The 27,915-nt window shown below is 37.4% G+C and overlaps 1 protein-coding gene across 6 annotated transcripts in view; it reads right to left on the minus strand.

The window, feature by feature from the left end:
• Positions 1 to 27,915, minus strand: part of MDFIC (MyoD family inhibitor domain containing) — a 55,541-nt gene that overhangs the window by 13,844 nt on the left and 13,782 nt on the right. For all 6 annotated transcript variants that reach the window (XR_012042508.1, XR_012042510.1, XM_072861608.1 and 3 more), the window contains exons 3-4: positions 27,677 to 27,808; positions 4,509 to 4,784 (exon numbers count right to left, since the gene is read on the minus strand). Coding sequence is in view for 4 of the 6 variants with exons in the window: in XM_072861608.1 (XP_072717709.1) it covers positions 4,509 to 4,784; positions 27,677 to 27,808 (408 nt within the window). In the remaining 2 variants the exon portion in view is untranslated. The remainder of the gene's footprint in view (positions 1 to 4,508; positions 4,785 to 27,676; positions 27,809 to 27,915) is intronic.

Raw genomic sequence — 27,915 nt, forward strand, 5'->3', positions numbered from 1 at the left:
TTGCCCCCTCCGCCCCCTTAATTAAATTCTTCTTCCATCCCTCCCACTGCCCAGTTTCTTCTTCCCTTTCCTCCTCCAACTCTACATATGTCATTATTACTTACCTTCCACTTCTTTGACACACATATGTATATATTCAGTTACCTGTTTTTCTTCATTTCCTAACATCTATGTTTACTGTTCAGCTGCCTCATTGCTGTCTCCTTTAGACCTCCTCCCCTCTTTAAGTTGCTCTGGACAGGTACCACTGCTTCCAAACACAGCAGATAAGACTGCCTTCTTTTTACCCATTTACAATGGCTTTTTCAGGTTTCCAAGGTGTCCCTCTGCACTACACCTAACAGGTGCAAGAGAGTGACAATTTGCTTTGCCAGTGGTCTACTGACCAGAGTTTTGGAAGAACTGTGGCACCTCTGACATAAAAAAATTAAAATATTATGAAAATTTCTTTGAATAAAAAAACCTTTTATACCCAATATGCACTGAAACCTATCCCGTCCCTTTGAAAAATCTTTAGAACTGAAACAGTGTTTAAAAACTGCTTTTTAAGAGAGACACTCCTACTATTTCATAATTCCTTTGGGCTTTTGTAGTGTAAGTTATGGAGCTGAGTAAGATTTCTTCAGAGACAATATGGATTAATAATAGATGCAGAGGAAAAGCAAAGCTGGTGAGTGCACTCACACCCTCCTAAGCCTCACTGGATGTGAAAGTGTTTCTAAACAGCATATTCGGGAATGCTGACACGACTCCATACACTACAGGCTCATTTAAAAAGGCAGATTTTAAAGCTTTTATACTACCGCTACCACAATGTCTGTTACATTTTAAGCACTTCCAACGCAACTTCAATTCCGAAAGCTCACATGATGTGATCTACAGAGCAAGTGGAGTTTGCAGCTGGAACAATTAATAAAAGAGTTGCTAACTATGGTGGGGGGATTTTGGTGGGGTGGGGACTGGGGGGCTTTACAGCTTGCATTAGGGCTGTCTAGTACTTTGGAGACCAAGAGGAGCAGTACTGACCTTCTTCATGGGAAGATGTGATATCCTGGGTAAAATAACACTAGACTCCATTTAGCTTTCTGGTATATATATTGAAGTCTGCAGTATATGACGCAGCATGCTGCATTTGCTAACCTTTTAAATAAGCATAAGCCCAAATACGCTCCTGCGCAGGATGGGTGGCAAGCCTGGATGTTTCTTGATTCTACCCTGCTTCAAGCACTACCAGGTTTTCTGTTCTGTCAATAGATAAGATGTTCTAGAGCAAAATAACTACCAGACCTGGACTTATCTTGCATTACAAATAGGTGTAGTGCTCCAGAAATTTTCTCATCTTGTCTTTTAAGAAGAAACAAGAAGAATGCAGCTTTTGGGAGGGAATAAGAAAAAGTGAAAAACATTTTCTCTTTTCTATAGTCTAAACTAAGCTTGATGACAAGAATTTTCACTTTTCTTCTGAGGACATACTCTATTTCTTTTCTCTGGCCACTTTGTTTCACTTAACAAAACCAGTTATTCTCCTGACTGGCAATAGAGCAGAGCACTCAAGGTGGAACACAAGGCAGGTGAAGTAAAAATACATGGCATGTATTTTCAGGTTTGTTTTGGGTTTTGTTTTTTTTTTTAAGCTACTGATTAGATTATAAAATCCAAGGTCATCCAGTACAAAAATTAATATAATTTGTCTCTTTCTGTGTAAGATTACATAAGAAACTGCACACAAGTTATATTGTTATACTGTATAGACGTGCACAAACACAAACGCACACCTCCAAGTAAACTCAAACCCAGCAGCTCTTCAGCAGTAGCCAATGGCTTATGAGGTTAACATGGTACAAGTTAAAGCAAAGCCAAGTAGTCATGCAACATTGAAAATAATTTCCAATAGTTTCCTATCTTTTCTGTCTTCCTGTAAACCTTTTCAATAGTTTCTACAGAAATGTCATTGGATCAGAAGAGACAACTGTTCACAAAAATACCTTTTTGCCCACAAAAGTATGATTCATAATACAAAGAATTTGTAGAAGTTAGGTTCAAATCAATTTGTGTATACCATTTTGAAAGAGTGTCTTTCCTCAGTCACAGGACTTACTAGTGTACTCTTTTGGTTTTGTATAGTTAGATGTATTCATCAAGTATATGTATCGCTGGTTTAAATGCAATTAAACTCCTTTGAACAAATAACCTGGCTAATTATACCGAGTTTTTTAAGTGTAGCCTTCCAGAAGTAGTCATAAGGGATCAACATTTCTTAAATTCGTGAACACAATTCTTTTTAAGTTATGGATAAATAATTTTTCCTTCAATAGTGATCTCTTCTTTGTGTTATTTTAGCTGTTTCAACTGACCATGTCAAGAGTCTTTGATTATGCATCTTATCAAAAAACTGATGGATGATAGAACAAATTACTTATATATTGATACTTCCTGCAAGGTAACAGCTTGATAAGAATATTACTTATAGCCTATAGTTCCCTCATGCAGCCCTACAGGGTAAATTACTGAAAAGCTGAAGAAACTGTCAGAAGGCTTATATATGTGTGCATGCAGATGTGTAGACACAAATACCCTAAATATACTTTAATCATTGCACAATAAAACTCGTGCTTCACTCAGATGAGTTAACATAAAACTTAAAGCAGCAGATATTAGCAGTGTAGGTCAAGCTATTCAGAGCATATATCCAAGTTCCCACATTCAAAATGAGAACATTACAAGGTTAAATGTATAACATTTAATATATTTAATTTTAGCTATTAGGTGACTCAAGAAACTACATGTGACAGTAAGGATTACCCTGTATTTCTGTACTTTGAAAATATGTAAGACAATGTGACAACACAATGTAATTATCTATATTCTAATCAGACATACCTTTAAAAATATCAGCATTTCTGACTGTATATAAAAAATTGTATATTGGCAGTTTCATGCAACTAACACAATCATGTGTTGGTTAATAAAATCAGACATTAGTATTTACAGCTATATCTGAAGGTATCTTATTAATGTTCTCCTCAATCATTCAGTAATTTGACATAATCATTGCCAAGGTTATTAAAAACAAACAAAAACCCCACTGACTGTATTTATTCCAATATAATTTTAGAAGAAAAAAAGGAAGTGCTTGCCATAAATAATTGTACAAGGGCATGAACAGGGCAGGCACCGTCTCTTTAGAACTCCGTAATTTCTTTTTCAGAGGTTGAATTTCCTAAATTCAGAGGCCTGCACTTTGTACCAGTCATGCGAACAGACCTAGGTCTCTTGACTTACAGTTTTTTTTATATATAAGAAAAATATTGGGCTGGAGGGTAAACTGCATTTCACATAACAGAAAGAGATAAGAGGAATATAGCAAGTATGAAGCTGTGATCTTGGAAAGAAATTTTACAGGACTGAAAGTGCAGCAGAAAAATAACAGTAGATTCTTGAAGATAAATATGAAAATAAACCACAGCAAGGAGGACCAGCCCATGGACAGTCCAAGTGAGGCTGTTCATGATATTACTATACAGATTCACTCAGTAGGTTTGACTGAAGTAGTTGAAGTCAAGAGAAGTCACTCCACTGACATCAGTAGGCTTCATTCAGGCCACTACGTACAGTCTTTCTGATCCCCCTTCCCTTCATCTAGGCTGAGAATCCTCCTCATTTCACTGAACAGTACCGTTTCCCATTTCTCTAAGAATCTGTGCCTGTACCCACCCCCCAGAGTTTTTTTTAACCAGTCGCATCGATGCCTGCCTCAAACCAATAAAATTTATAGAGCCTCTGCACCCCTCTTGGAATGGGCAGGAGCAAAGCCCATCAAGTATATTAGTGCTAATGGGAAGGCAGTGGATTGAGGAGAGACTCAGGAACTCTGGGACCATTAGAGTAATTGCAAGCAGTGAAAACATACACACACAGCTAAAACGTAAGGGAAAGTATTTACTTTTGCTTATTTAGGCTGTGCATAGGGAGTACGAAGCTTTTTCATGCAAATTATTTACAGCCCAAATACAGCATAAGGCACGTTAAACATCGAAGCACAGGTCCAAATTTTATTATCTAGTGTTCAGACCTCATGCCTAGTCAGAGTACCTGCTAACAGAACATTTTCAAAAGCAAACTCTACCCTCATGGAGCCTGCCATACTGGATTTAAGTATTTATTATGCTTTGAACTAGTGCTTTAACATTTTTTCTGGTGTATATGTGACAATATTGACAGGAGTTTCTATCAGTTCAGGATACTAACTAGAGAGACTAAAACATTATCAGACTCTGTTGGCCAAATGTTTGAAAGCAAGAAATCTCCCATTGCTTCAATTTCTTTCAAATACTTAATATTTTCCTTTGGGGAAGTAACTTGTGTTTTATCATAATGATTTCTATTTGCTTCTGGAGCATGAGTCATGCTCTTCAATTATTTTCAGTTGATTGTGTAATTATTAGTGAGAATGGGGTTTGGCTAGTCTTTATTCAGTTTGGGTTTTTTTAATAAGAATTTCTGCTTACCTTCAGGTGAAGTACCTGGCTTTTGGGAAAACGCAGAGCTTATTTTACTCTTCTTGCTGCTGTTGCTGTTGACAGACAAGGTAGACTGAATTTTTCTGTGCATTTTTTCTGAAACAGGAGCCGAAAGTTTTCTGTTGTCTGCAGGTGTGTGCTTGACCCCACTGTGAATTCCACTTCCATTACTCAGACCCGCGTGGCCGTTTTGGATTTTGCCACTTTCTTCCTCACCCCTTTCCAGTGCTGAAGTATTCGGCCGAGGCAAACGTTGAGGTTGTGCTTAAAATGAAAGAAAGAAAGGGTTAATTTAAATTTTAAGTTGATAACTGAACACTTTAGGCTAGACTGGGAAGGCAACTTTCATTGCTTGTATTGATCAAAGAATAGACTGAAAAGTTAACATTCCCCCATCAAAAAAAGAAAGCAAAAAATATCTGTAGATTAAAAATAATTACTAGGTATTTAGAAAGTGCCTCATGTCTGTATGAGGCCTAGATTCCCCCTTTGTCAATGCACAGAAATATTCACAATGCTCTGTGAATTAGATGGAGAGAATAAGGCAAGTAATTTGAAGAAGGAAAAAATCAGGAATGGGAGAAAAAGTAGCAAAACTGAGATGAATTTGGGTTAAGGGACACAAATGAAGAATGGGGGGAAATGCAACAGAAGGAGAGAAAAAGGTATGGGAGAGAAGATACAGACTGCAGTAACAGCAGTGAAGCTGTAGGTTGGCCAACCTGCCAGTCTTCAGAAAATAACCTGAGTGACAAGGTAGGGGCCCCCCAACAATGAGCCACCACAGACAGTATATCAGAGAAGAATAGGAGTATCCAGGTAACTAACAATAGTTTGAGCTTAAATTCATAAAGATTGTGGATTGCTGGGAAGAACAAAACCAATCAAAATCTGGTTTAGTGGAGGAGGTGATCCAGTAACCAGAAGGAACATGCATTCAAGCACTGCACAGCAGTGGCAAGCCAGAGATCCCCCCACCCACATTCCTCAATTCAGAATCCTAATGAATTTAGGAATTCTAGAATTTAAAGTGGCTGTAATGGGCCAGTTAGGGCTTTAATGGCAACAAACTGGAATGGTCAAAGGAAAAAAATACAAAACCTGTCAAGGCAGGAATCTGCAGTGGCCTGGTTAAGACTCCAAGAGTACATTCTAATGAGAGGGCACAAAACTTGACTGTTCTTTGTTGAGCTACAGTATCATAAAGGAGCGTATTTTTAATAACATGGAAAAGACATTGTCTATGTATTTAAAGTCTGTATCTAAAGAAAGAAAAGATGCAGGATTTTTTTTTTATGTAAAACTTTGTAATGAAAAAAAGTAGTTTCCAATTAAAGATTCTTATATAGAAAAAAAATGCAGACTTCGCTCGAAAACTAATTAAACTATACACATAGTAACACAACAAGACTTCATAATCAAAAAGCATCAGCCCAATCACCTCTCCTAATCAAAACACTACTGTATCATGCTTGGACATAAAGAGGTTTTCAGAGAGTCTAATCTTCAACTATTTATAAATCTAATGTCAAGGAAAAAGCCCAGATTCTACTGAAGACTCAGCTGACAAGAGATTAGACAGTGCCAGCAGTAAAGAAAAACAGTGCTGCAGTTCATTCTCTTTTCAGATGATTCATATCCATTTTCAGATAATTTCACAGTATAGCTTCGTATATAGATTACACTGTGTCCAAGATAACTATGTATAGATAATTATAGTTAGCTTCCTCTAAAAGAAACATCTCCACTGACCACTTCAGATACAAGTGACCAAACTTTCAGACAAATACTACTGGGACACACAGACCAACACAGCCTCTTAAAAGACTCTCAGTTCTGAATTTGCCTAAGAAACCCTCTATGCTTCCCTTTTATCAAGGACACTGATACCATTCTCAGATTGCTTCCTCCAGATAAACTTGGCCAGATTAAACCTCAGATAAATCTTGAACTTTAACTCCTGGTCACATTCACAGGCAAAAGGAGAGACTTTTCATAATAGTTTAAATATGAACTGGTTCTTTTTTTTCTTGACATTTCATTTTTTGAGTCACAGCAAGTAAGATTGTAAGAAGATGCCCTAGACTACCCACATCTGTCTTGGTCAGAGTAACCCTGATTGAACCTACTTTACAAAAGTGATAATTTTGTGTTGAAGGAAAGGGAGGCCTGGGGGAAAACATTTATGCTTTAGCCTCCCCAAAGATGTTGCAGGGAGGACAAAGATCGTTCCCTTCCATTACCAGCAGTAACTGCTCATGAACCTCCAAGCCAACAGAGCAGGAGCACAACACTATCTGACACCTGAACAACTAACTGTTGCCCAAAAAGTTTTTGATAGCAATACAGAAACTGATTCTCCTTTCAATTTTGCATTAGTGCTTGCAAAACCTATGAACAGAAGCATGAGCAAGGCACTTTCTGCACCCTGGAATTCCATTTATAGCATTTCCACACTACCATAAAAACCCCAAAACAAGTTTTTAGGGAGTTTCCTCCTATCTGAAACAGGATTCTTTCAAAGTATACTACCAAGAACCCTTTCTGTAGGACATCTTTCCACATATGTGCAAAACAAATTTTGTTAAAAAACTAATCAAATCCTTCCATTTTAAAAATTGTCAATGTAGACCTAACTACAGCCAAAATTAAAATCTTTAGCAACAACAGGAATCAAAATTTGTACTCTCTAAAGTTCAGTGTTCATACCCGTAGCTCCCCATAGCTTTATTTTGATTATCCCACTCAAATGTAAACTGTACTAAGAACAGTGTTTTTCACGTTTCCTGTACCAGTGCTTCCTCACACCGTTGCCGCTGCCTACAATTCCCAACTGCGGAGTGGTGCAGTTGCACCAATAACCTAGAAATACTGGGGAGGGGTTAACCTTCCTCGATAAATAAAAGCAACAGACTATACTAAAAATTCTGTATGTCTGGACACGCAGGTTTCTAAAACTGACAGTTATGACCTTTTCCAAGCCAGCTAAATTGGTGGTGGCAGCTTACAGTTGTTTGTATATTTTTGGTGCTTTGCTACAATACAGTAACTTGACAAATTATCCAAAATTCCACCTTCAAAATTAGGTGTGTTTCTGTCAAACTGGGGGTGAAAGGGAAGTCTTGGGGAATCTAAACAGTCATTCCTGTTTGCTTTTATTATTATTTTTATTAAGGGTTTTTTGGGGGAGGGGGTGGGTTTTGTTTGGGGTTTTTTTTAATAATCCTGTTCCCAAAGTACTCTTACTTCAGTCTTTTAGCATTAACATACAACTTTTTAGCTGACTGGCTTTACAGTATTCACATGTGATACGCAGGTCAAATCAAAATGGAATAAAACCCCAAATGGATTAGTTATCTCAATTTAAATTTATTTTAACTTTATTGATAATTTTGCACTAGGGAGACTTGAATCTTATGGTTAAAACACACTTGAAACCAATTAGGAACCATATGACCGCATTCTAGCATAAAGAACAAAAGCAATTGACAGTTCCAAGATTAAGCCACAACCACTCAGTTTAAAACAGAAATATTTTTACCTTATTTTTTAAAGGTTGTGTATATCTTAAAAAAAAAAAAGGTGTAATATGGGGAACGACACAATGCTTCTTAAAACACAGTGATACCCAGGGACTCTCACTCTCTCTTTAATGATCCACTGCTCTCATTCAGCTGTCTTTCTTTTTTCAAATCTTTACATATGTGACAGCTCTCAAAAGTAGACCATAGACCATCTGGCATTTTCAGAGGTGTAACTTGTGCAAATTCAGCTCTACTGGGAACACAATGCTATCTTCTGCCTGCGTTATAAAAGATACAATAGAATGTAGAACTTATGAGTTGTTTTGAATTATTCATTTTTTGCCTGTATATTCAAGAAATTTTACAAACTCTGCATTTTGTACTACATAATCACATGCGTTAAAGGTACAAAGAAACTTTTTGACACCTCTTTTCTACAGAAAGATGGCATTTTGTTTGATATGTGAACATTCAGCGCCTGTTATATCATTCTAAACAGGCCGTGTGCTGCTACAAAAGATCCCATTTTACACTCTATGTATGAGCAAAAATTTTATTCTTGATATTCAGTAACTAATGCAATACACATCAAAATTTCAACTATGAGTTGGATGAACATTCAGCATCTTCAAATCAGGATGGCACTGGTCACTTACTATATGTTAAAGATTTAAAAAAAAAAAAAATCATTCCTCACACAACATAGAAATATTGTCATTTCAAACATCCACAATGAATGGTTTCAAATGTCCTAAGAAATACTGTGCTTTTTAGGTTAATATGTTTTTAATCTTTAGCAAAACCAGTAGATTTAAGTCAATATTTTATACAGTGCTAACACTAGTGGATTTTCAATAAGAATGATAAATATTGGATTAATGATTCAATAGACTGAATCTTTTTTGATAGAAAACTAGCAGATAATGTAGCTAGTAATAACTATACATGAATCTGCTGCCTGTGGAAAAGCAATAAAAAGGCAATATATTGCTATAGCATATAATCTATTAGCGTGTTTCACTGCTTCCTTGTCATTGGTTTCCTTGCAAAGTGGGCCTTAATACAATAACTTCTGCTGTTATTTAACTGACTTTACATAATAATTTAATTGTGAAGTTACTATCTGGTGAATAAATATTCGAGTACTAAACATTTAGTATGGTTTTGATGGTTTTTAAGTCACTATGCACATTCTCATTCAGACTGTAAAACCCTTAGCACAGTTTAAATGAATATGCACGTATATATGCACACTGACAATACATTGTTTACACTTTGCAAAATAACAGCTATTCTTAGGAGAAAAATCCTGATGCATGCCTTTAACAGAAAAATGTGTGTCAACACAGGGAAACTTGCAACCAAAAGAGGACAGTCTAAGCTACCATTAGGGATTTTAGACAAAACACAAAAACAAACATACACGGAATGCAGACTCCTCGGAGTCAAAGTGAATCAAAAGAAAACATCAGGAGGGAGAGAAGAATTGAGACAGCTAATTAGCAGCCTAATCACATCAAAAGCAATTCCAAGGCAGCTGATACAGATGCCCGTGGAGTTTGCTAGGCTGGCCAATGCCACCGATGGAAAAAATACTTTCCAGTTTACAGCCTGGGTCATCTGACTGCATACCCAGAGAGGTAAGAACGCTGTTTTTCTTCGTTTATGACACAATAGTTTATGACATCAGATCAGGCCACAGAGGCAATATTTTTGCAGGTGGACTAGGGAGGAATAAAAATCCATGACTCCTGGGTGTGAAAAAAAACATAACCTTTGGGATTTTCAAATACTGAGAAAATACAAAGTATCACTTCAGTTCAAGACACTTGTCTGCCTCCCAAAACAGTTGCAGCTACAAAAAGAGGACGAGCTCTTTTTAGGAAATACAGAGGTCCTGCTTGGGTCCATTGATGTTGAAGGCCAAGATCTACATGCTAATTTGAGCTGGAGAAATTGTTTGATCTCAGTGGTAGCTGCTCCTGCTCCCTCCGCATGGGTCACAGGGAAGGGACCACATGCAAGGGAGGTAAGAATCAGGCCTGTGTTTTTTGTCAGTACTTCTTCGTAACACAGACCTAAGCTTGAGGGGAAAAATAAAGCATATGACAGATAGTCGCGGATTGCACAGTAAAACCAGGGGCTGCCTGGATTCTAGAGTAAAATTAAGGTGATTCCAAATTGCTTCTGGAAAAGACATAAATTCCTGAGATATAAAAGGCAACATTTCCAACTGACTAGCAAAAAATCTTACCTTTTCAAAAATATTACAAATTGTATGCATTCGTATGCTCAATCAGCATAAAATTTCAGTGAAGCTGGGAGAACTCAAATATCTCAATCCCTCTCCCTCCCCACTTTTCTAACTAAAATCCTGACTTAGTCTCTACATGGATCTTCAAACTACATCAATGGTTTTCTCTGCCTAGCTATCCAGAATATTAACATTCAGATTACAAGATGTACCTCTGAGTCAACCTGTGAAGTGGCTTTTGTCAGCAATTATTTTTGAATATTTTCTAGGACATAAATAGCATATACTGCAGCTTCTATATCACAGAAGGCATACATTAACTAAATAACAAGGTACCATCAAGGTACAATCTATCTTTTAAAATCAATTTTTTACACTGAATTTTTTATACCATGCTGACTTTACAAGGAAAACAAAGTACCAACTAACAGCATCAACCACCTTTTTAGACTTGCTTCTTGTAAGACATGAGGACATCTTCAAAATGAATACAATATATTATTATGAAATAGGATGTCCTTTGTAATGAAAATACTGTAGTAAAATTGCTGGTACGAGTTTTACAGGACCCACACTGAGAACACTTTGTTAAAATACGTCTGAGAACACATCCAGGGAACACCAGGTATAACAGAAGTGGGGCTGGCAGGGGACAAAGGGGAAAAGACATTTTATCCCGTCAGCTCTCAGTCGGTGAAGGGCTGACAAGAATAGCAAATGCATGTGTGCATGTGTGTTTATGGGTTGAGAAGGCGACACAAGTGTACGAGAAGGTGGCAAGAGTACTCTTAAATCTGTGCAAAGACACCTGCAGTGCTTTCCTTTGGAAGCACTGCAGGACCTTACACACTGTTTGAAGGGCTCCAGGAATTGTATAAAGATGTCTTTGACATACCCAGAAAGAAGCAGTTACCACAGGGAAGCATGAAAAGGGCTGGTAGCCAGAGGTTTACAAAGTTGATAGGCATTTCCACTGAAAATGTGGAGTGAATTTCTCTATTTACAAATCCTCCTTCCTGACGTGTTTTTTCAAAATGAAGAAATGCCTGCTGATTTTTTTAATGACAGCAACAGCAAATTTTTAGTTATTGCTGAACTGAGTAAATCCTTAACATTTTTAATTACCTATCTTTTAACAATTATCTCAAAATCCAAATATCCTTTTGTCTTCTAATTACCATTATCAGTGAATTCTCCTTCTTTATCACACACAAATCTTGCAATCATTAGCAATATTTTTTGTGAGACCGAAAATATTGGCATCTACGATAAACTTTGAAGAAGATTTGAAAATTCTTGCTAGATCGCAATATAGTTAGAAATAAAGATGACTCACATAACGCAATGATTGTTAAGCCACATCTACATGAAGTGACATATAGTTCCTACTGTAGCATACAGTTTTTCATTTCTTGAGAACAAGCAGCAGTAGCTTGCCATGAAAAACCCAAGAGAAGAGCCAAACACAAAACGAGGTATTGGAGGTAACAGGCATTCGGACACCTGGGGAATAGATTTCTATATAAAGCTGTGTTCAAAAGTGGGAAATTTTACTCCAAGCTTTCCACTTGCAACATTTATCCATCCATTTTTCTCCTCACATATTCTGCTAGAGGACTGTAAAAGAACTGCAGTCTATTTGCTCTTATGTTTCATAGCATCACAACTACTTACAGCAGTGGCAATTGTTGCACAGATATGTGCAATGGCAGGTTAACTCACGGTCACTATTCCAACATTTCATGGTGTTTTACGCATTTATCAATTACTTCTGAAGGTAATTAATTTTTTTTTTTAATTGAAGTCGAAACGCCTAGTTATTTCTTCCTATGCTTTCTACATAGGTAACTTATTAAAAGGCATAATGACCTACTCTATTTTTGTTGCTGTTGTAGCTGTTATTGTTAAATCTTTCTTTATAATGCACCATGGCTTGTACAAATGGGATATGAGAACAAAATAATAAAAAAATTAAAAATCAGAGAATTAGGCTTTTTGTTAATTTCTAAAGTGCTGAAAGTGATCTATTTCTGAAATACAAATAATCAGTAATTTAGTGAACGTGAACACAGTCCCCAAGACTATAAAGGATACAAAGGGGTGCCAACTGAATACAATCCCACCTCACCGAGGAACAGAATGCTTTGCTTCTGCAGCTTTAATTTTAACAGGAAGGTTAATTAACCACTAGACTCAAAAAAGTAATCCAAGCTGTTGGCATGACAATTAGAGCAGTTATGCAATTAGTACCTATTACGACATATGGTTATACCACTGCATAAAGATACACTGGTGTCCCATGGAACTTAAGACATTAAGTCAAATATTTGGAACAGTTTTGATGCCCCTCACCATTGTGTTACTTGTTCCCAAATCAAATAATAAACATCAAAGAGAAGCTACAAACAACAGGATATCACTTGCTGGGTATTGCCTCATAAGCGGCACAGCAGGATGTACCAGATAGGAGAGATAACCTCAGTGTCATTAACAGCCGTAACCTGGGCAAGTGCACAAACAGGTCCTCTTGGCTCCACCACCTCCTGCTCCCTTCCTCAAAACCCCAACAACCACTCACAAACTAGACAATGTTTCACTGCAAGAAAAAACACCGGATGGTGAGGCAAATAGCTTCTCAGCTGAGCTACAGCCATCAGCTTTTGAGTGAGAAAATACTCAAAGGTCAGGTTTATTCTCCACTGACCATATATACTGAGTTTTCAGATGATGAAATTACAGTGTTCAGTTAAACTCGTACAAATATACACAAAAACTGTCTGTACCTGGTTTTAAAAAGAACATGAAGGCAAACGCTTGGAATGAGCAATTCCCTTAACATTCACTGCTCCCTTGATTTCTAGTCCTCCACTCATGTAAGCGACAAAATTTCGGAAGACTCCAAAAAGTGCTCCACCTCAAGTGTGAATCTGACCCCCTGCTCTTAGTGCTCTGTCTTTTGTCATCTCTATAATTCTAAGTATTACCCAGTGCTACTATTAACAAAACTAGCAAGATGCAGAAAGAAAAAAAACAGGAGTAAAAACAGGACAGCAACAAGGAGAGGGTAATGTAAAAAGGTAGTGGGAAAACACACAGAACATCAGTACAAAAATAGTAATGCATACATTGATACCTGAGTTTCTGACCCCGTTGCTGCACTTATTTTCTCTCTGCTATTCTTTCCAGCAACCTAGAGCTGATGCTAAGTTTGGCATCAGCTGATAGCAAGAACCAGAAAACCAAAGGAAGAAAGAGAAAGCACAGCTGCAAGGAAAATGGAACAGGAGAAGCAAATGGGCAGTAACCACGAGGAACAGGCTAAAACTTGGGATTTTACATTACAAAAGAATCAAAAGAAAAAAGAGCAGATAGCCACCACCCAGAAGACGACAGCTCTGGAGGGGAAGGAGACAGAAAGCGAAAAAATACATAGTGAGCTGAGCCGCTTCAGTCTGTGAGGGCAGAAAAGAGTAGGGAAGAAGAAACAAATTCACAAGTAAAACCCCACTGGGGCTGAAGTATTTGCTACAGATTTTACAAGTAAGAAAATAATTAAATGATAAATCACTAGTTGATAAGCAATTAAATAAGACAAAGATAAACACATAGTACTGGCACAGTGATCTAGAGTTGAAGCAATAGTTCCCCTTCTGCTCGAGGTCAGAGAGGCTCCTGGAGCCTAGGCCAAAAATCAGCCACATTCAGCAACAGCGGCATGATGGAAAATGGAAATTCTGTGTCAGAAAGCAGGGAGAGGACTTGAGGTCCACAACAATACTCCTCATGACCTAGCTTGTCCTTACTACAGACCAGATGATTAATAGAGTGACTGTCAGGGGGAAAAAAGAAGTGGAAATGTAGTAGAGCACGCAGCAAGTATGGATCTATTTCCCCATCTTGAAAAAACAAAGTGTGAGGAGAAAGAGAAGCAACATGTATCTGCACGGACAACATTAAACACACTGAGAAGGGTTAGTCTCTGCTATGGATGCCCTTGGGCTACAGGAATTCCCTCAGGGCAAGCAGGGTCTAGGAGATGGGCAGAGGAGCCTTGTCACCAATCCCACCTGGCCGCTATGTCCGTGGGCAGGATGACGGGGCCTCCCCATCCCAAAGCGCTCCCGGGACCCCATGGCACCAAAGGATTTTTAGTCGCACAAAGGAAGTCCAGGCAGAGCTGCCGTAACCAAAGCTGGTTCTTGAGCTGCTTCATGCCACTAATGCACCAGCTTGGCGTCAAGATGACCCAGAAACGAGAGCTCTTTTTATTTTTTAACCAATGGGTTTGGTGTGCCTCAAAGGGATATGGCAAAATCTCACCCAAAATGTGTTTGCGCAAGCTGTACAAATCAGATTCTTGAGAATACACCTTGAAAAGTCCTCTGATAAGAGTCTTTGGAAAGCCTAAATTCTTTTTCCTTCCCCCTCACACCCTGAACCAGATTCAAAACTGCAAGCAGCCATGGAGCAAAAGCTACATCTCTGCATTAGAGCTCACTGCCCTTTTCCTCCCCCACCCCACAGGCAATTTAACTTTGTTTTACACTAAAACAGTAGTTTCAGATGGTGAAGGGAAAGACAATGATATATTTCAGAATGTAAAAATCTATCAACTAAGAGATTTGTGTGTTCAATTCAAAGCTGAATGTGCTTAACACCTAATCATTGTCACCAATACTTAGCGCAAAGGAAAATGTTTTTTACTTACTTATTTACTGCATTCTACCAAAATGATCTAGGAAGTCCTCTTTCTGACTCAGCTGGACAAACCCACCCATCCTGGCCAAGCTTTCATACATGACCTTCATTATATGAATTCAATATAGTAAAAAAAAAAAATATGCTAAATGAGTTTTTGCCTGCTGCTCACACACACATCCCTTAGAGCAGTGCAAAAGTCAGATGGCTGACCGTGCGTGGTGAAGACCAAACTTCCTGGAAAAACGATGCATTTAGTTTCCTGAAAGGAAGCAAAGCATAAGCTACTCAAACAATTCCCAAGAAAGCTCTGGTATCTGAGCCACACAGTTATAAATCTGTCCTGCTAGGAAAATACAGTGTCACATCAGTTACAAGCACAGCTACCAGCACAAGCACAGCTACAAGCACAAAAATTCAGAGACACAAACACATTAACACAAAGGAGAAAGTACCAGATTATCTGAAGAAACAGGTAAATTGTCTTAACGGGATGCAATTACCTGTAGAACTTTTCTCTTTCATCCCACAACTGAGCTAAAATTCTGATTCTCCACTCCATCCACAAAATGAGATACAAATCTCTACGGAATTATTATGCTCAAACTATTTCAGTATAGTAGAGACCAGTAGCACCTGCAAGTCCTTATACTGCAGAACTGACTGAATAGCAGCAGAATACTGGTTTTTATCTCTAACATACAGAAAGGGACTATTCTTATTTCAACATGCTTAAAAGCATTCAACATTACATATTGAATCATTTTTATTCTCTATTAAAAATATAAAAAATATTTCTTTCAATTTATAAAGCTACGTAATTTGGCCCACTGAAGTTTATTTAGTTCACCTATTGTTTAAAAATACTTCTAAGTAGCACTTAAATTTTGGGCAAGGCCCATACTTTGAATCAGTGTTTGTTGCAACAAGGATCTTTTTTCTGAAAACCTTTTGTTTAGTCTTAGTTAGAAGACACGCTTCCCTTTATTTGAGGGGAAAAAGAAAATCCTTCCGTACACTGATCACAATTACTTTTTTTTTTAAATGGAGTACAGATACAGCCGTGAATTCTGTGCTACGTCAACGTTATTCACATAACTGAAAAGTGTCCATTTTTACATTTTAAAACACTTTGTTATAAGGTTTTGCAAATAAGCTGAAGGATTTCACAGTAAAGAATCAGCATTTTAAGTGAAAGCACTAGAATTTACAGTCACATTCATCTTTTTGTCCTTTTACAATTCAAGAGCTTTAAAAAGTCACAGCTGAGGCAGCAACCCCCTCCTACCCAAAAAGACCCAAAGTACAGTGGCAATCCTTGTCTCATAGCAAAGACAGCAACTACATCACATGCGAACAACCTTCCTTCGCTGCTTACCCAAGCCTTCAGCCCCACAGAAACATTCATGTCATCATCAGCAACAGCAGCTCCACCAGGCTGGTGATGGGTGAGCCAAACTGCTGCCTCCATCCCTTTGTGCTGTGCAGCTGTTTCGTGCTTGGGAAACATCTCGGCCTCCCTTCTTGCATTTCTTGGCCCCAAACAAAAAAGCTCTTAGGAATCCACTCAAACAACTGCCAAAAGGACAGAACTGCACTGCTTTTGATATATCCTTATCCACTCCACTAAAGATTCATGCAATCTGCCATTTTACTTGCACTGCTGCCATAGCCCTACCACTTGGAATTAATTCCAGCACCCTTTTCTTTACCGTTCCTTCAGCATAACTAGCTATATGTTATCATGCCATATTATTTTCTTAGGCTGCTGGAATTAAAAACTCACAATGGGAACATCTCCCTGCCACCTTATATTTAAATAGTGTTATTTTAATTTAGACAAAATTCCTTGTTTCTGTACAGTGCAGTACTGCCAAGCCAAACTACTCAAAAACCATCAATCACTTCATTTTTAAATATATCCTTTCTATTGGCATTCTCAGTTTTGAGTCTTCAACTTTCAGCTTTTGTCAGTAGCTACAAACTAAGACCAGGTTAATTTGTTGTTTATTTTATGAAAATTCAAATCTGACGTAACCACATGACTCTAGAAGCTGATATTTTCATAGTCTGTTGTAATATTTAACAGGGTTGGTTTTTTCTTGAATGCACAGTACCTTTTCATAATGTTTAATTTACTGTTAATTCTCCAATAGTCAAAATATTAATTCTAATAAGAAGGTTCATTGCTACTTACAAAATAGCTTAAATGTTGATGTTAACACACTGAAGCTGAAGTGAACAGGCCTTTATAGTGAAGCCCTTTAAAAACATTTGCAGTCATCCTCTAAGCACAACCTTCCCGTCACTGCTCAGATACGTAACTGTCATAGACAAAGAAGTGGGGAAACAGGGAAAAGGATTCTTAAAACAAACAAACAACAAAAAGAGGGTAAGGGGGGATTAGAGAAAATTATGCAAACAGAAAAGAAAAATGGCTTAAAGACAGTGACTATAACAGGGATGGGTCTGTCTTCTCTCTCTCTTTTTACTTTATAAAATAAATAAGGGAAAGAGGACACAGCACAATTTATTAAGAAGGAGAACAAACCTTCAGCACTCCTCCAACTTTGACTCCACCACGACAGCCACCACTTCTCTTTCTACCATATCACCAATCCACATCCTTTACTTTCTTCCAAAATTACCGTAATTCCTAAAGGTTTTTTTTTTTTTAAATAATCAAAACCTTGAAATGCCATTGCATTATAGTCACTGTGAAATGGATTTCCAACTCCAAGTTTAAATTTTGAGAGCAAAGTGGATCATTCTACAGGAACCTTCCCTGTGCTAATCAAACAAGTCTTCTCTCCTTTTCCGTAAGGATCTGTTCCACAAGTATCCAACAAAATATTGATAATGAGGGCTAAACTTCTTTCCCTGTTCCAGCTATCCCAGCAGAATCTGTTGTGAATGCTAACATGTTAATGAAAGACAGCTTTTGCCAGGTTATTTCTGTTGTTAAAGGAGGCAGCACAGCACTGCAAAGAGTTCTCTCCGTTAGGCTGTTCTTCTCACAGAGCTATAGTAGCAGATGCTCTGTAATACACAAATGGTCAAACGGTGATTTATTTAAAATTAAGACTGAGTTTATCGATTAAATTGTAGGGAAAAGATTCCTCAAGCGTAACACTACCCTACAGATGGGAATCAGAAAATCAAGTGGACAGAGAAGTAGATGAAGTAACAGTCAAAGGAAAGGAAAAAGAAGAGCAAGGAAGAAAAGAAAGATAACTTTTATCAGAATTCCTCCTTTAAAATGGTGTTGTGTATTGTTTTTTTCCCTTCCGTATCTTTTAAAAGTTAAATACGGTCTTATTTGTTGTAAATATAAAACACACACTAGTTTCAAGTTCCCAAGTCTTGGTCCAGCACAAAACAGTTTACAGAATGGCTGTGATGAAGACTATGACAAAACGTCTTTAAGAAAGATGTTTCATCTTTAAAGAAAGGTCTTTATAACACTCCAGATGCATGAACGTACACTGCTAGATACTTTATAGAGTGATTAGTGTATAGTCTGCTGAAAGAGCTATTCCCATATAAAAAGTATTTCTCAATATTGGTTTTACATTGTAAATATGATAGTGGCTATTATCACTAAAAAGTCAGCACACAGTAAGAATAATATATATTGAGGTAGGGAAATACTTTATAAGGTCATAGTTACAAAGCAAGTAGCTAGGAAATACTAAATTGTTAAATGAGCTGGTGTAATTTAATAAAATTACATATATGAAAACTACATGTGCGTTACTCAAAGTTAGCTCCGTATCCTGCCTCACCATCCAAATATTTTTTTATATCACTTCTATGAAAAACCCGGTTTGATCACTCAGATAAAACTTTTCAGGCAGGCTGATCCCAAATCTTCTCACCAAAACTTAATGTTTCCTTCATTTTGAAATTCAAGAAAAAGGACCACTGTTGACTAATCTCCTTTAGGTCTGTACAACTCAGAAATACAAGATGTTCACTCTGGTTTGGCAGTGCTCTTACGGCCAATTTTGGTCAGTGTAAGAATCTTCCATTGCTTTTCTGTTAAAATGTGAATTTGATTTCAACTTGCAACTTACAGAATGCAGTTAAAATATGCACCTACTGAAGGGAGATGGGAAAAGGCACATGCCTTCTAACTGGCTAAGAGGTTTTATTTTTGAAGAAAGACTTATTTCATAGCTACCCAGACTTGAAGGCAACCTTGCTCCTGCTCCGACAAGAAATGGGCAAACAGCTTGTGCTGTCTCTCAGGGGCAAAAACTTGCCCTGAAGGTCAAATCTGACTCATAGGCCACATATTTTACAGGCTTGCCTAACAGTTTGCTCTACTTGACTTGTCTCAAAAGCAAACTTTGTAACATTTTATGCAAACATTATACAACCTTAAGTCTGAGCTGTAAATCAATAAAACTCACTTAAATTTGAGGAACCTCTGCAACAGGAAATAGCCTCTTAGTTGAAATTCTGCTGTAATTAATATTAGCATTGCTAAATCTTACAATTTTCTCTAAAAAAGTGTCATAATAATTATAACTTCAGATTAAAGTAAAAACATAACAATTGAGATACTGCACAGAATTTGAGGGAAGCAGGTTTAAAAGTAAAATTTAAGACTCTTAATTTTAATGGGTCCACACATAAAACTCAGAATTTGAAAGCTCTTGTGTTAGAATGCCATGGGTTCGCATTTCATGACCACAAATTTCAACAGCAGTCTCCATACAAAAACATGTTTCTCACATGGCAGAACACTACAGTTCATTTAAAAATAGTTAAGGCTCAGGTGGCAAATAATTCATCATTCTCTTAAATCAAGCCTCAATATTTCTGGAGGCCTACCTCATCAGTATAATGAGTTAACAAAACTGGTATTAGAAATAGCCTGAGTGACCACAGCTGTTTGACATTTGAATGTTTTTCAAAGGGATCCTTTGGGTCTGGATCATGAAGAATTTTTTTTTTTTTTTAAAGGGAAAACAAAAAACCACCATCACCACCACAACAACATGGAAATAGGTCATAGGCTCCTGTTTTTTCTTGTCCTTTACAAAAATACCTTTGGGAAAGGTACTTGTGGGTACTTTTGCACTGCAGATATTACCAGAATGCAGAACAAGTAAGTAGTATTCAGACCTTTCTTTCCTCTGGATAGCTATTTAAAGAAGAAAAATGTTTAACCATAATTACTTAACTAAGCCTTCTGCTGTGACCATGAGCCCCTCTTGATCTCTCACTTTTTTCCCAGTAAATATAAAATTAAAAGATTAAAAAGTATTTTGGTTCTCTAAATTTTGAATAAATAATTTAATTATTTTGATGTACACACAATATACAGTACTACTTTTCAGCTGTATAAACTTACTCCAAGCATTCCACACATGACAGCAAATATAAAATAAAATTTAAAAAGAGAAAAACTAAGAGAATTTTTGCCATGGTTTCAGTTCAAGACATTTTTGCCAGAAAACAGGTTCCTAAAAGTAAAACTTGCATGACGATACTTTCACGCACTTTGTAATTTGGTGTTTTCTTTGCTCAAAATGGCTAACTGAATACCATTAGTACCAAAAATAGACTGAAACCATACTGACTCATTGGTTTTGTAGTGTAACATTTCACGTAGAACACAGTTAGAGTTTTATTACTCTTCCTCTTTAAGGAACCACTACAAATATATTGTACTTTTTCCCCTATATGAGGAACTAATCAGAAAAAGAATATAAATATTCTTTCCCATCTAGGCATAACAGCACATTAATTCTGAGACAGTACCAATACAACAAAGGAAAATATTCTGAAATTAAGATACAATTTACTTCAGGCTCAAACACAGCAAGCACAGTAATCTTCACATTAACTTGAAGAATTTCACCTTTGTCTGGTACTGATGATTACTGCCATCCAAACTTCCTCAGCCTCAGACCATAAATTCAGATGATGTTCTGAGAGTCAGAAGTAAGGTAAAACAGAAAACGAAAGGCTCCAGGTAATTCTGGCTACTACTGATATGCAGAATACATGCATCTATCTTATGGTCATCTGGTGCAGCTTAAAGTTCTCACTGGAGCTTGACTACTGTTCTGTAAGTGGATCAACAATAGCAAGAAGTTTATTTCTCCACACGGAGTCACCACAGAGTATACAAATGCCTCACCTATCACAGTCCATCATTAACTGCATTGCTTCAAAACATTCAACCGAGTCGCAGGGGAGAGGCTACGTAGAAAACATCTGCATCCCACAGCAGCTCTGTTTACAAGTAAGGGACTACTAACTTCAGCGACACTTGGGTCATTCCACAGGCGACTTCTGTAAACACCGAAGACCCAGTCTTAAACTCTGAAGACTGTAACTGTAAGGATACAGCTATCTGTGAAAACGCCTCTCTGCCCAGGAGGGGATTAAATGAAAATGCTATGGTTGTGCAACAATGAGGTGTGAAATTCCTTAGATGTAAAATTGTCTCAGCTGAGAGGTTTGATCCCAGAAATTCCTAGGGGAAATCAAAATGGCAAGAAGATGGATACACTTTCAGCAAGAAAAGGCCTATCTTTCTGCACAAGTCTTTCAGGTAGAGACTAGAAAGAGTGCATCATCATCCATTAAAAAAGGGGGGAGGGAAATCTAAATAGCCCCAGCTGAATCATCTCAAGACTCAGGTGAACAGTAGCGAACACTAGCTCCAGTTGCCTATATGTGTATGAGCTGCAAACTCTGATTAGTTCATTTGGAGTACTGAAAATGTTTGGTTTCTTGTTACCCTGATAGCAGCAACTTCTGATTTCTCATTTATATTTCTCAGCCTACTGCAAGAGCACTGTTATTCATTCTTCTCCTCGGCTTCAACTGGTGCACCATCAGTAGGAGTAAATCCATGGGTCTTTCACAGGCCCTAGTACTTCTGATGCACAACACACTGGCCTGCCTTCAAGGCAACTAAATTCCAAAATTTTGTTAAACAACATAATTTTCACTACCACCTTTATGAGATGCTTTATCTTGACTGGCATGAATACTCCCAATATGCTGTACAACATAGTTCGCTTTTTTCCAGTTTATATAATCAAAGTCCTGTTTCACTACTTAGTAGATGAAGACTTGCTGTGGTGTAACCCCAGTAGGCAGCTATGAAGAAAATTAACTCTTTCCCAGCCAAAACCAGTACAAAGCTATTATAATACATCACATTTTACCTCCTGTGTTGTGCTAAGGGAACTAGCTGACACACAGTATTTTTAAAGAATGTCTTCAAAAATGCATGCGTTGTCAGCCATCTTACAACTGGTTGGGAAGAAGTTAAAAACCCATCAGAGCCCTCAATAGGCATGAGAGGAGTTTTCTGAGGACTTTTGGAACAGAAGTAGTAAGAGATCTGCCAGTTTGGAGGGAGAAACAGAAGTAACACAGGCTAGGTGTTGGGGGAGAGGATTAGAAAATCTCTTCGGCAGAGGAGTTCTCAGGGAGGTCCTTCACACCTCCATTACTTCTACCGCTCAATTCTGCAAAGATTTATCTTTTTTAAAGAAGGATCTAAATATCAAGTACTGCATTCCTGCATTTAAGTATTGAACTGACTAAAGTTTTGTTCATTCATAAGCTCACATTTTTTTCACAGCCAGATTAAGTGAATACCTGGGTATATTTGGAACACTGTACACAAATCGCTTCTGTAACTAAAAGAATACACCTCTCAGACTCAGCAATGTATTTTGAATAATTTCCGTTAATCTAGTTTGTGCAATTTCTGCACTCACACACTCAGTTACACTGCAAGAAGACTGTATCTGTCATACTTTCTAGCTTTGAAGAGCACCACTTAAGTTATCTCAAGCACTTTGCACTATTTTTTTAGACAGAATAAACACAGTTATTTGAAACCACAATAATTGTAAGATGACTGTATAAATTAGCCAAGAAAAGATATTTGGATTAATATATTAAAAAAAAGAACAGTTCTAACAGCAGATTATCTTGTTCTTTTTGGGAAAAAAGTCCCAAACCCAAACTGCATAACTTAAACTAAGGAAATCACTCACTCACTTAAATAGTAGGAAAAGTGAATCTCCAGACATTAAAATTAAATAAATAGTCATGTAAAGTAAAATTGTCAACATAAAAATATAGAAAACAAAATGATGAAAAATACCTAGGTTTGTATTTCAATAAAACAAAACACTATAAAGAAGAATGTAGTAAATAAAATAGTGGGCACAAGAACATTCAAAATGGTTTAATACCCACAGAACTGAATGAAGCATCTCTTTCTCTGAAGAACCACTCTTATCAGGAGGGTTTTTCATGGAGGAGAAAGAGGCAATTGAAGCTAGGAAATGATGGATAGCAATGACCTTTCTATCTGTAAAACATGGGCATATTTTAGGTATTTAATCTTGAGAATTGGATTATTATTAATCAATTATTCATGACAATTTGAATCTATGGTAGATGTTTTTTGTTTTCTTAAATATCACATATCTAAGGTCCTGCTTGAGAACTGGAAAGGAGATTAAATCCTCACAAGCAAATAGTGTTCAAGACTGGCATTTTCTTCCCTCCTAAACATTCCTTCCCCTGCATAACAGCACACATTGATGATAACCTAGTACCCTCTGTAAAAATTCTGCCTAAATATTCTGAAATCTACCTTTACAGCCTTTTTTTTTAAGAGGGGGAAAAAAAAACCCCAACCTTTCCCAAGAACAAAGCAGGGCATGTGGAGCAGCAAAAAACTCCTACAGCTTCATTCTTGTAACCTATATTCCTACAGGTTACCCTGCTGCATGTTTTAACATCCACTCTTCCTCACTTGCCAAAGGTGAGTGATAACAGAAAGAGAACATCTCCATTACAGGCCACCAGATCATACAATGATAATAAGCAGAAGGTGTTTGCGGATACCTAAAATGCACTGCTGAAGAAGGAAAAGCAGATGGAGCTATTCTAAGGCTAAGCTCTTTTGAAAAGCAGAACCTCTACAGCCTGAAATAAAACGCAAAATATGTGTGCATCTGTGAAGGGAAAGGAATAGGTCTCAACATTGCCTTGAAGAATACCTGAGATGAAAAACCTAAGGTTATCCCAATTTGGGGGAATCACTATGGAAAAGAGAGTCTCCCTTACTCAGGTTCTAAAATTGAGGATATGGATAGCAATGGCCACCTTGTGAAGAGTAAGGCCAATTTAATACACCTAAAACCACCAAATATTTGGCAGTTCCTCCTGTTCTCAAATACTCAATTTAAAAATGTACACTTTATTTCTAGTCTAACTGCACTTCCAGCCATTACATTCAGTTCTCCCTTTGTCTGCTACAGTTGAAGAATTGTCTTACCAAATTTCTGTTCGTTGTGGTATCATGCTTCTTAAGGACTCTGCAAGCCCCTCTTTATCCTCCTTGTTAACACTAAACAGATTGAACGTCAGGAGTTTTTCCACAATAAGGCATGTTTTCAACTGCTCCAGTAATTCCTGAGATATTTGTGGTTCTCCCCTGACCCTTCTCCAACTGAATGCAGTATTCCAGTAACAGTTATGCAAGTGCATTAACAATTACTACAGAAAGGTAATATAACAATTTTCTTCTTATTTAGCTCTCCTCTGTTTATATGTCAGTATACAGTAGCCTGTATACTGTTGAAGCAGTGGTGCACTGGAAGCTAATATTCCTCTGCCATGACTCTCAAGCTCTTTTCAAAAACGATTTAATTCCTTGGTTGAAGCTTCCCATAAGATTACCCATTTACCCGGGATACTATGACTGTTTTCATTGGGGGGAGAAAGGATGCTCCAAAGGAGCTGGGGAAAGGGCTAATCTGGGGGAATCTCATCATCTAGAGATTAAAAAGAGGGGGCTTGAAAAAAGGACTGCAAGGGCAGGGCAAGGTGAACTGAAAACATCTCACTGTGGAAAACCAGGGCAGCATTTTAGTTTATTGATGTTGCCTGGTAAACTGAGTTCACAAGTGCAAATGAGAAATCATACATAATGAAGTCATTACAGTCTCTAACACTGGACTTCATTGTTGGTTTGCCAATAAAACTGACTGATTAATCTAATTCCATATAACAGCAGGATAAAACAGCTGCAAACAAGGAAAACCTTGGAAATTAAATGCTGGAAACATTTATAAAGTGAAAACTAAGGCTAACACAAATGGAGTATGTATCAACTGTGGGGGTGGAAAACAATCTGTATGGGAAAAAAAGAAACAGAATCATTAGGATAGTGGTGAATGGTTGTTAATACCTGAGAAAATTGAAGTATGCCCTGTCTAAAACAATTTGAAGAAACAGTTTTAAACTAGACCGTAATGATCAAAACACTGTTTATTTCTAACCTCAAGCTTCTTTTAATATGCAATATTCTGCAAACTTTAGTCTAGTGGGGTAATAGATCTGGTTGAATCACAGCTGTTCTGAGCTACAATACTTGTTACTTAAGAGGAAAAACCTAAGTAATGTTTGTGATAAACAAGTTTCTCTTTGCTCTACTTGTTCTATTTTTTCAAACTATCGTTACTAGGTAGATCAAGTTGTAAAACTTCTGCAAACTGCAAGAAGTACTCATAATTGAGCCAAACACTGTTCCTCAATTTTTTAAAGTAGAACAGACTTCCCTACTCATAGCCACAGCCCCAAAAAAAAGAAGAAAAAGAAGCTGCTTTAATTTAATAATTTTTGTTTCTTTCATCTAGAAGACTTTAACATTAAAGGTTAAAAAAAAATCATGAATTTTAAACAAAGAGAGGATTGCTTCATAGCAGCTACTCAAGCATGTCTCACAATAAAGCCACTACTGCACAAAACTCAATTATTAAGACTAGGAGTTTTAGAAACTTCCAGCTTTCACCTAAACTTGCTTTTCACAAAGTCAAAGGTAGAACTACTAGTCACTCCAGGAGGAGCACAGTTATGCACAGTGGAGCAGTACATTATACCTCAGAATTTTATCCTATCTTTGCCCTTTTTCCTGTTACTTTTTAAATTCAGCAACAGATAACCCTCCCATCACAGGGACATGTAACTGCATATAACTGTCAAGTCACTTTACCAGGGACTTGCACAATCTGCTGCAATTTCTACTATATGTTGAAAAATCTGCCTTTTCCTCTCCCACTTCCCCAGTGCAGCCACTACAGTATGTCATTGTGTTTAACGGATTAGAGGAAGCACAGCACCACCCTACTGTCCTTGGTCCTTTCCTCCATAGTTCAGGCACGCTGCCAACTGCTACCAAATAAATCTGCTTTCCCATGGGTCTAGGAATAAGGAAGCCTCTAGGAAGAGGGAATGAGAAGGAGGCCACTCCAAAATCAGCAGATGCCGTCCACACCTTCCCATGTCCTCAACACAAGCACAAACCAATTGCTCGTCCAGGGACAGTTAGGTCTAAAATAATGATCTTTTGGAATGACAGCAACTCTCAAACTGTGAAGGAAAAGTCTTCCTCTTTATAACCCCCTAAGAATTATTTTTAAATTGTCAGATAAATATCTGACATGCTAAATTCAAGTTTCCTGTAAAGGATCTAGATAACTATTCAATACATTAAGGATATAAGTATTTACTGGGATTCATTATTTAGAAAAAAGTATTAACTAAGGTTTGGAAAGAACTTAAAATGCTAACACAAAGTTCAGGAGAAGTTGATTGTGTAGATAAAATTAAAAAACAAAACAAAACTAAAAAGAAACAGGTAACTGGAGAAAATCACCAGTTATAGCAACAGCAGGTTCAGAAATATGAATTTACCCCACTGTGTATTGTGTAGTACGTGTGCAGTGTAAAGACAGACTGACCCTGAAGTATGTGGTCAGACAACAGTCTCAGAGAGCTGGAGCACCACTCAGCATTTAGTACATTTGCTTTCTGAATACACCCTATAATTAGAGAACAGTTTCTCATGCTGCCCCTCCCTTGAGTAACTAACACTCAAGCATTCACAGCATTTTAAAGCAGTATTAGCTCTGGCAGTTGACAGAAGTATTTTCGCCTCAGGAGGGTGCAATTGTGGATGATCTTTTGGACAGCATATGATCTTCAATTCAAGACAGAAAAATGGGAATAATCTTGCACACCCTTTTATGTTTGAAAGCATCCAAGACATACACTAGGAATGTGGACTTGTAAAAACTAATTTAAAAAAAAACCAAAACCACAATTCCGTAGCACTTAAGGCCTAAAACCTTGTCTTACAGCATTCTTCTAGTTTTGAAAGGACTAGCTACTTTAGGATTCAAACCTCTTTATAAACTTACATCTGACCAGTACTCAGTGTATCTGGAAGCAACTGCTCTCAGCATAGTTTACTCTGCCACTTAAATGTATAACCTGAGAAATCAAAGGCGATGACACCTAGCACAGTTGCATACTGCAGCTCATGTGCCTACTAAATATACAGATCCCATTATGAATGAAAAGAGAAGAATATAACATTAAGGCCTTAAAATGTAGATGCTGCAGAGGTCTATATTATACCGCACCACTCAAATCACACCTTTCTTTGAACTCGTTGCTTATGCATGCTGACACAAGTCATTCCGGGAAATAAATTCAGTAGACATGCATTACAGTTGCAACACAATTGCATTTGACACACATTTAACTAAGTCAACAGGCAGTATCCCGTTACACTGTGAAAGCAAGCCTAAATGGCAGCAATTTGTTCTGGAAGTACTTACTTCTGATGAGGTCACCATCAGTGCGATTTCCCCAGATGGACTGGTTTTGAATCTCTGGTTGTATACTTTGGTTACTGGAAGGCTGTTTTATGTCTTTATCTCCTGCCGCAGTATTGTCTTGGTCAGTTTTTTCTAAGTCAAAAGAAATTTTAAGATATTAGTTTCTATGGTATCTTTTCTCTATGTGAACAAAACTCATCTTTGAAAATTAAAAACAAGAGAGTATAAAATATAACTTG

Source organism: Ciconia boyciana, chromosome 1 (genome assembly GCF_034638445.1).
Source record: "Ciconia boyciana chromosome 1, ASM3463844v1, whole genome shotgun sequence".
NCBI lineage: Eukaryota > Metazoa > Chordata > Aves > Ciconiiformes > Ciconiidae > Ciconia > Ciconia boyciana.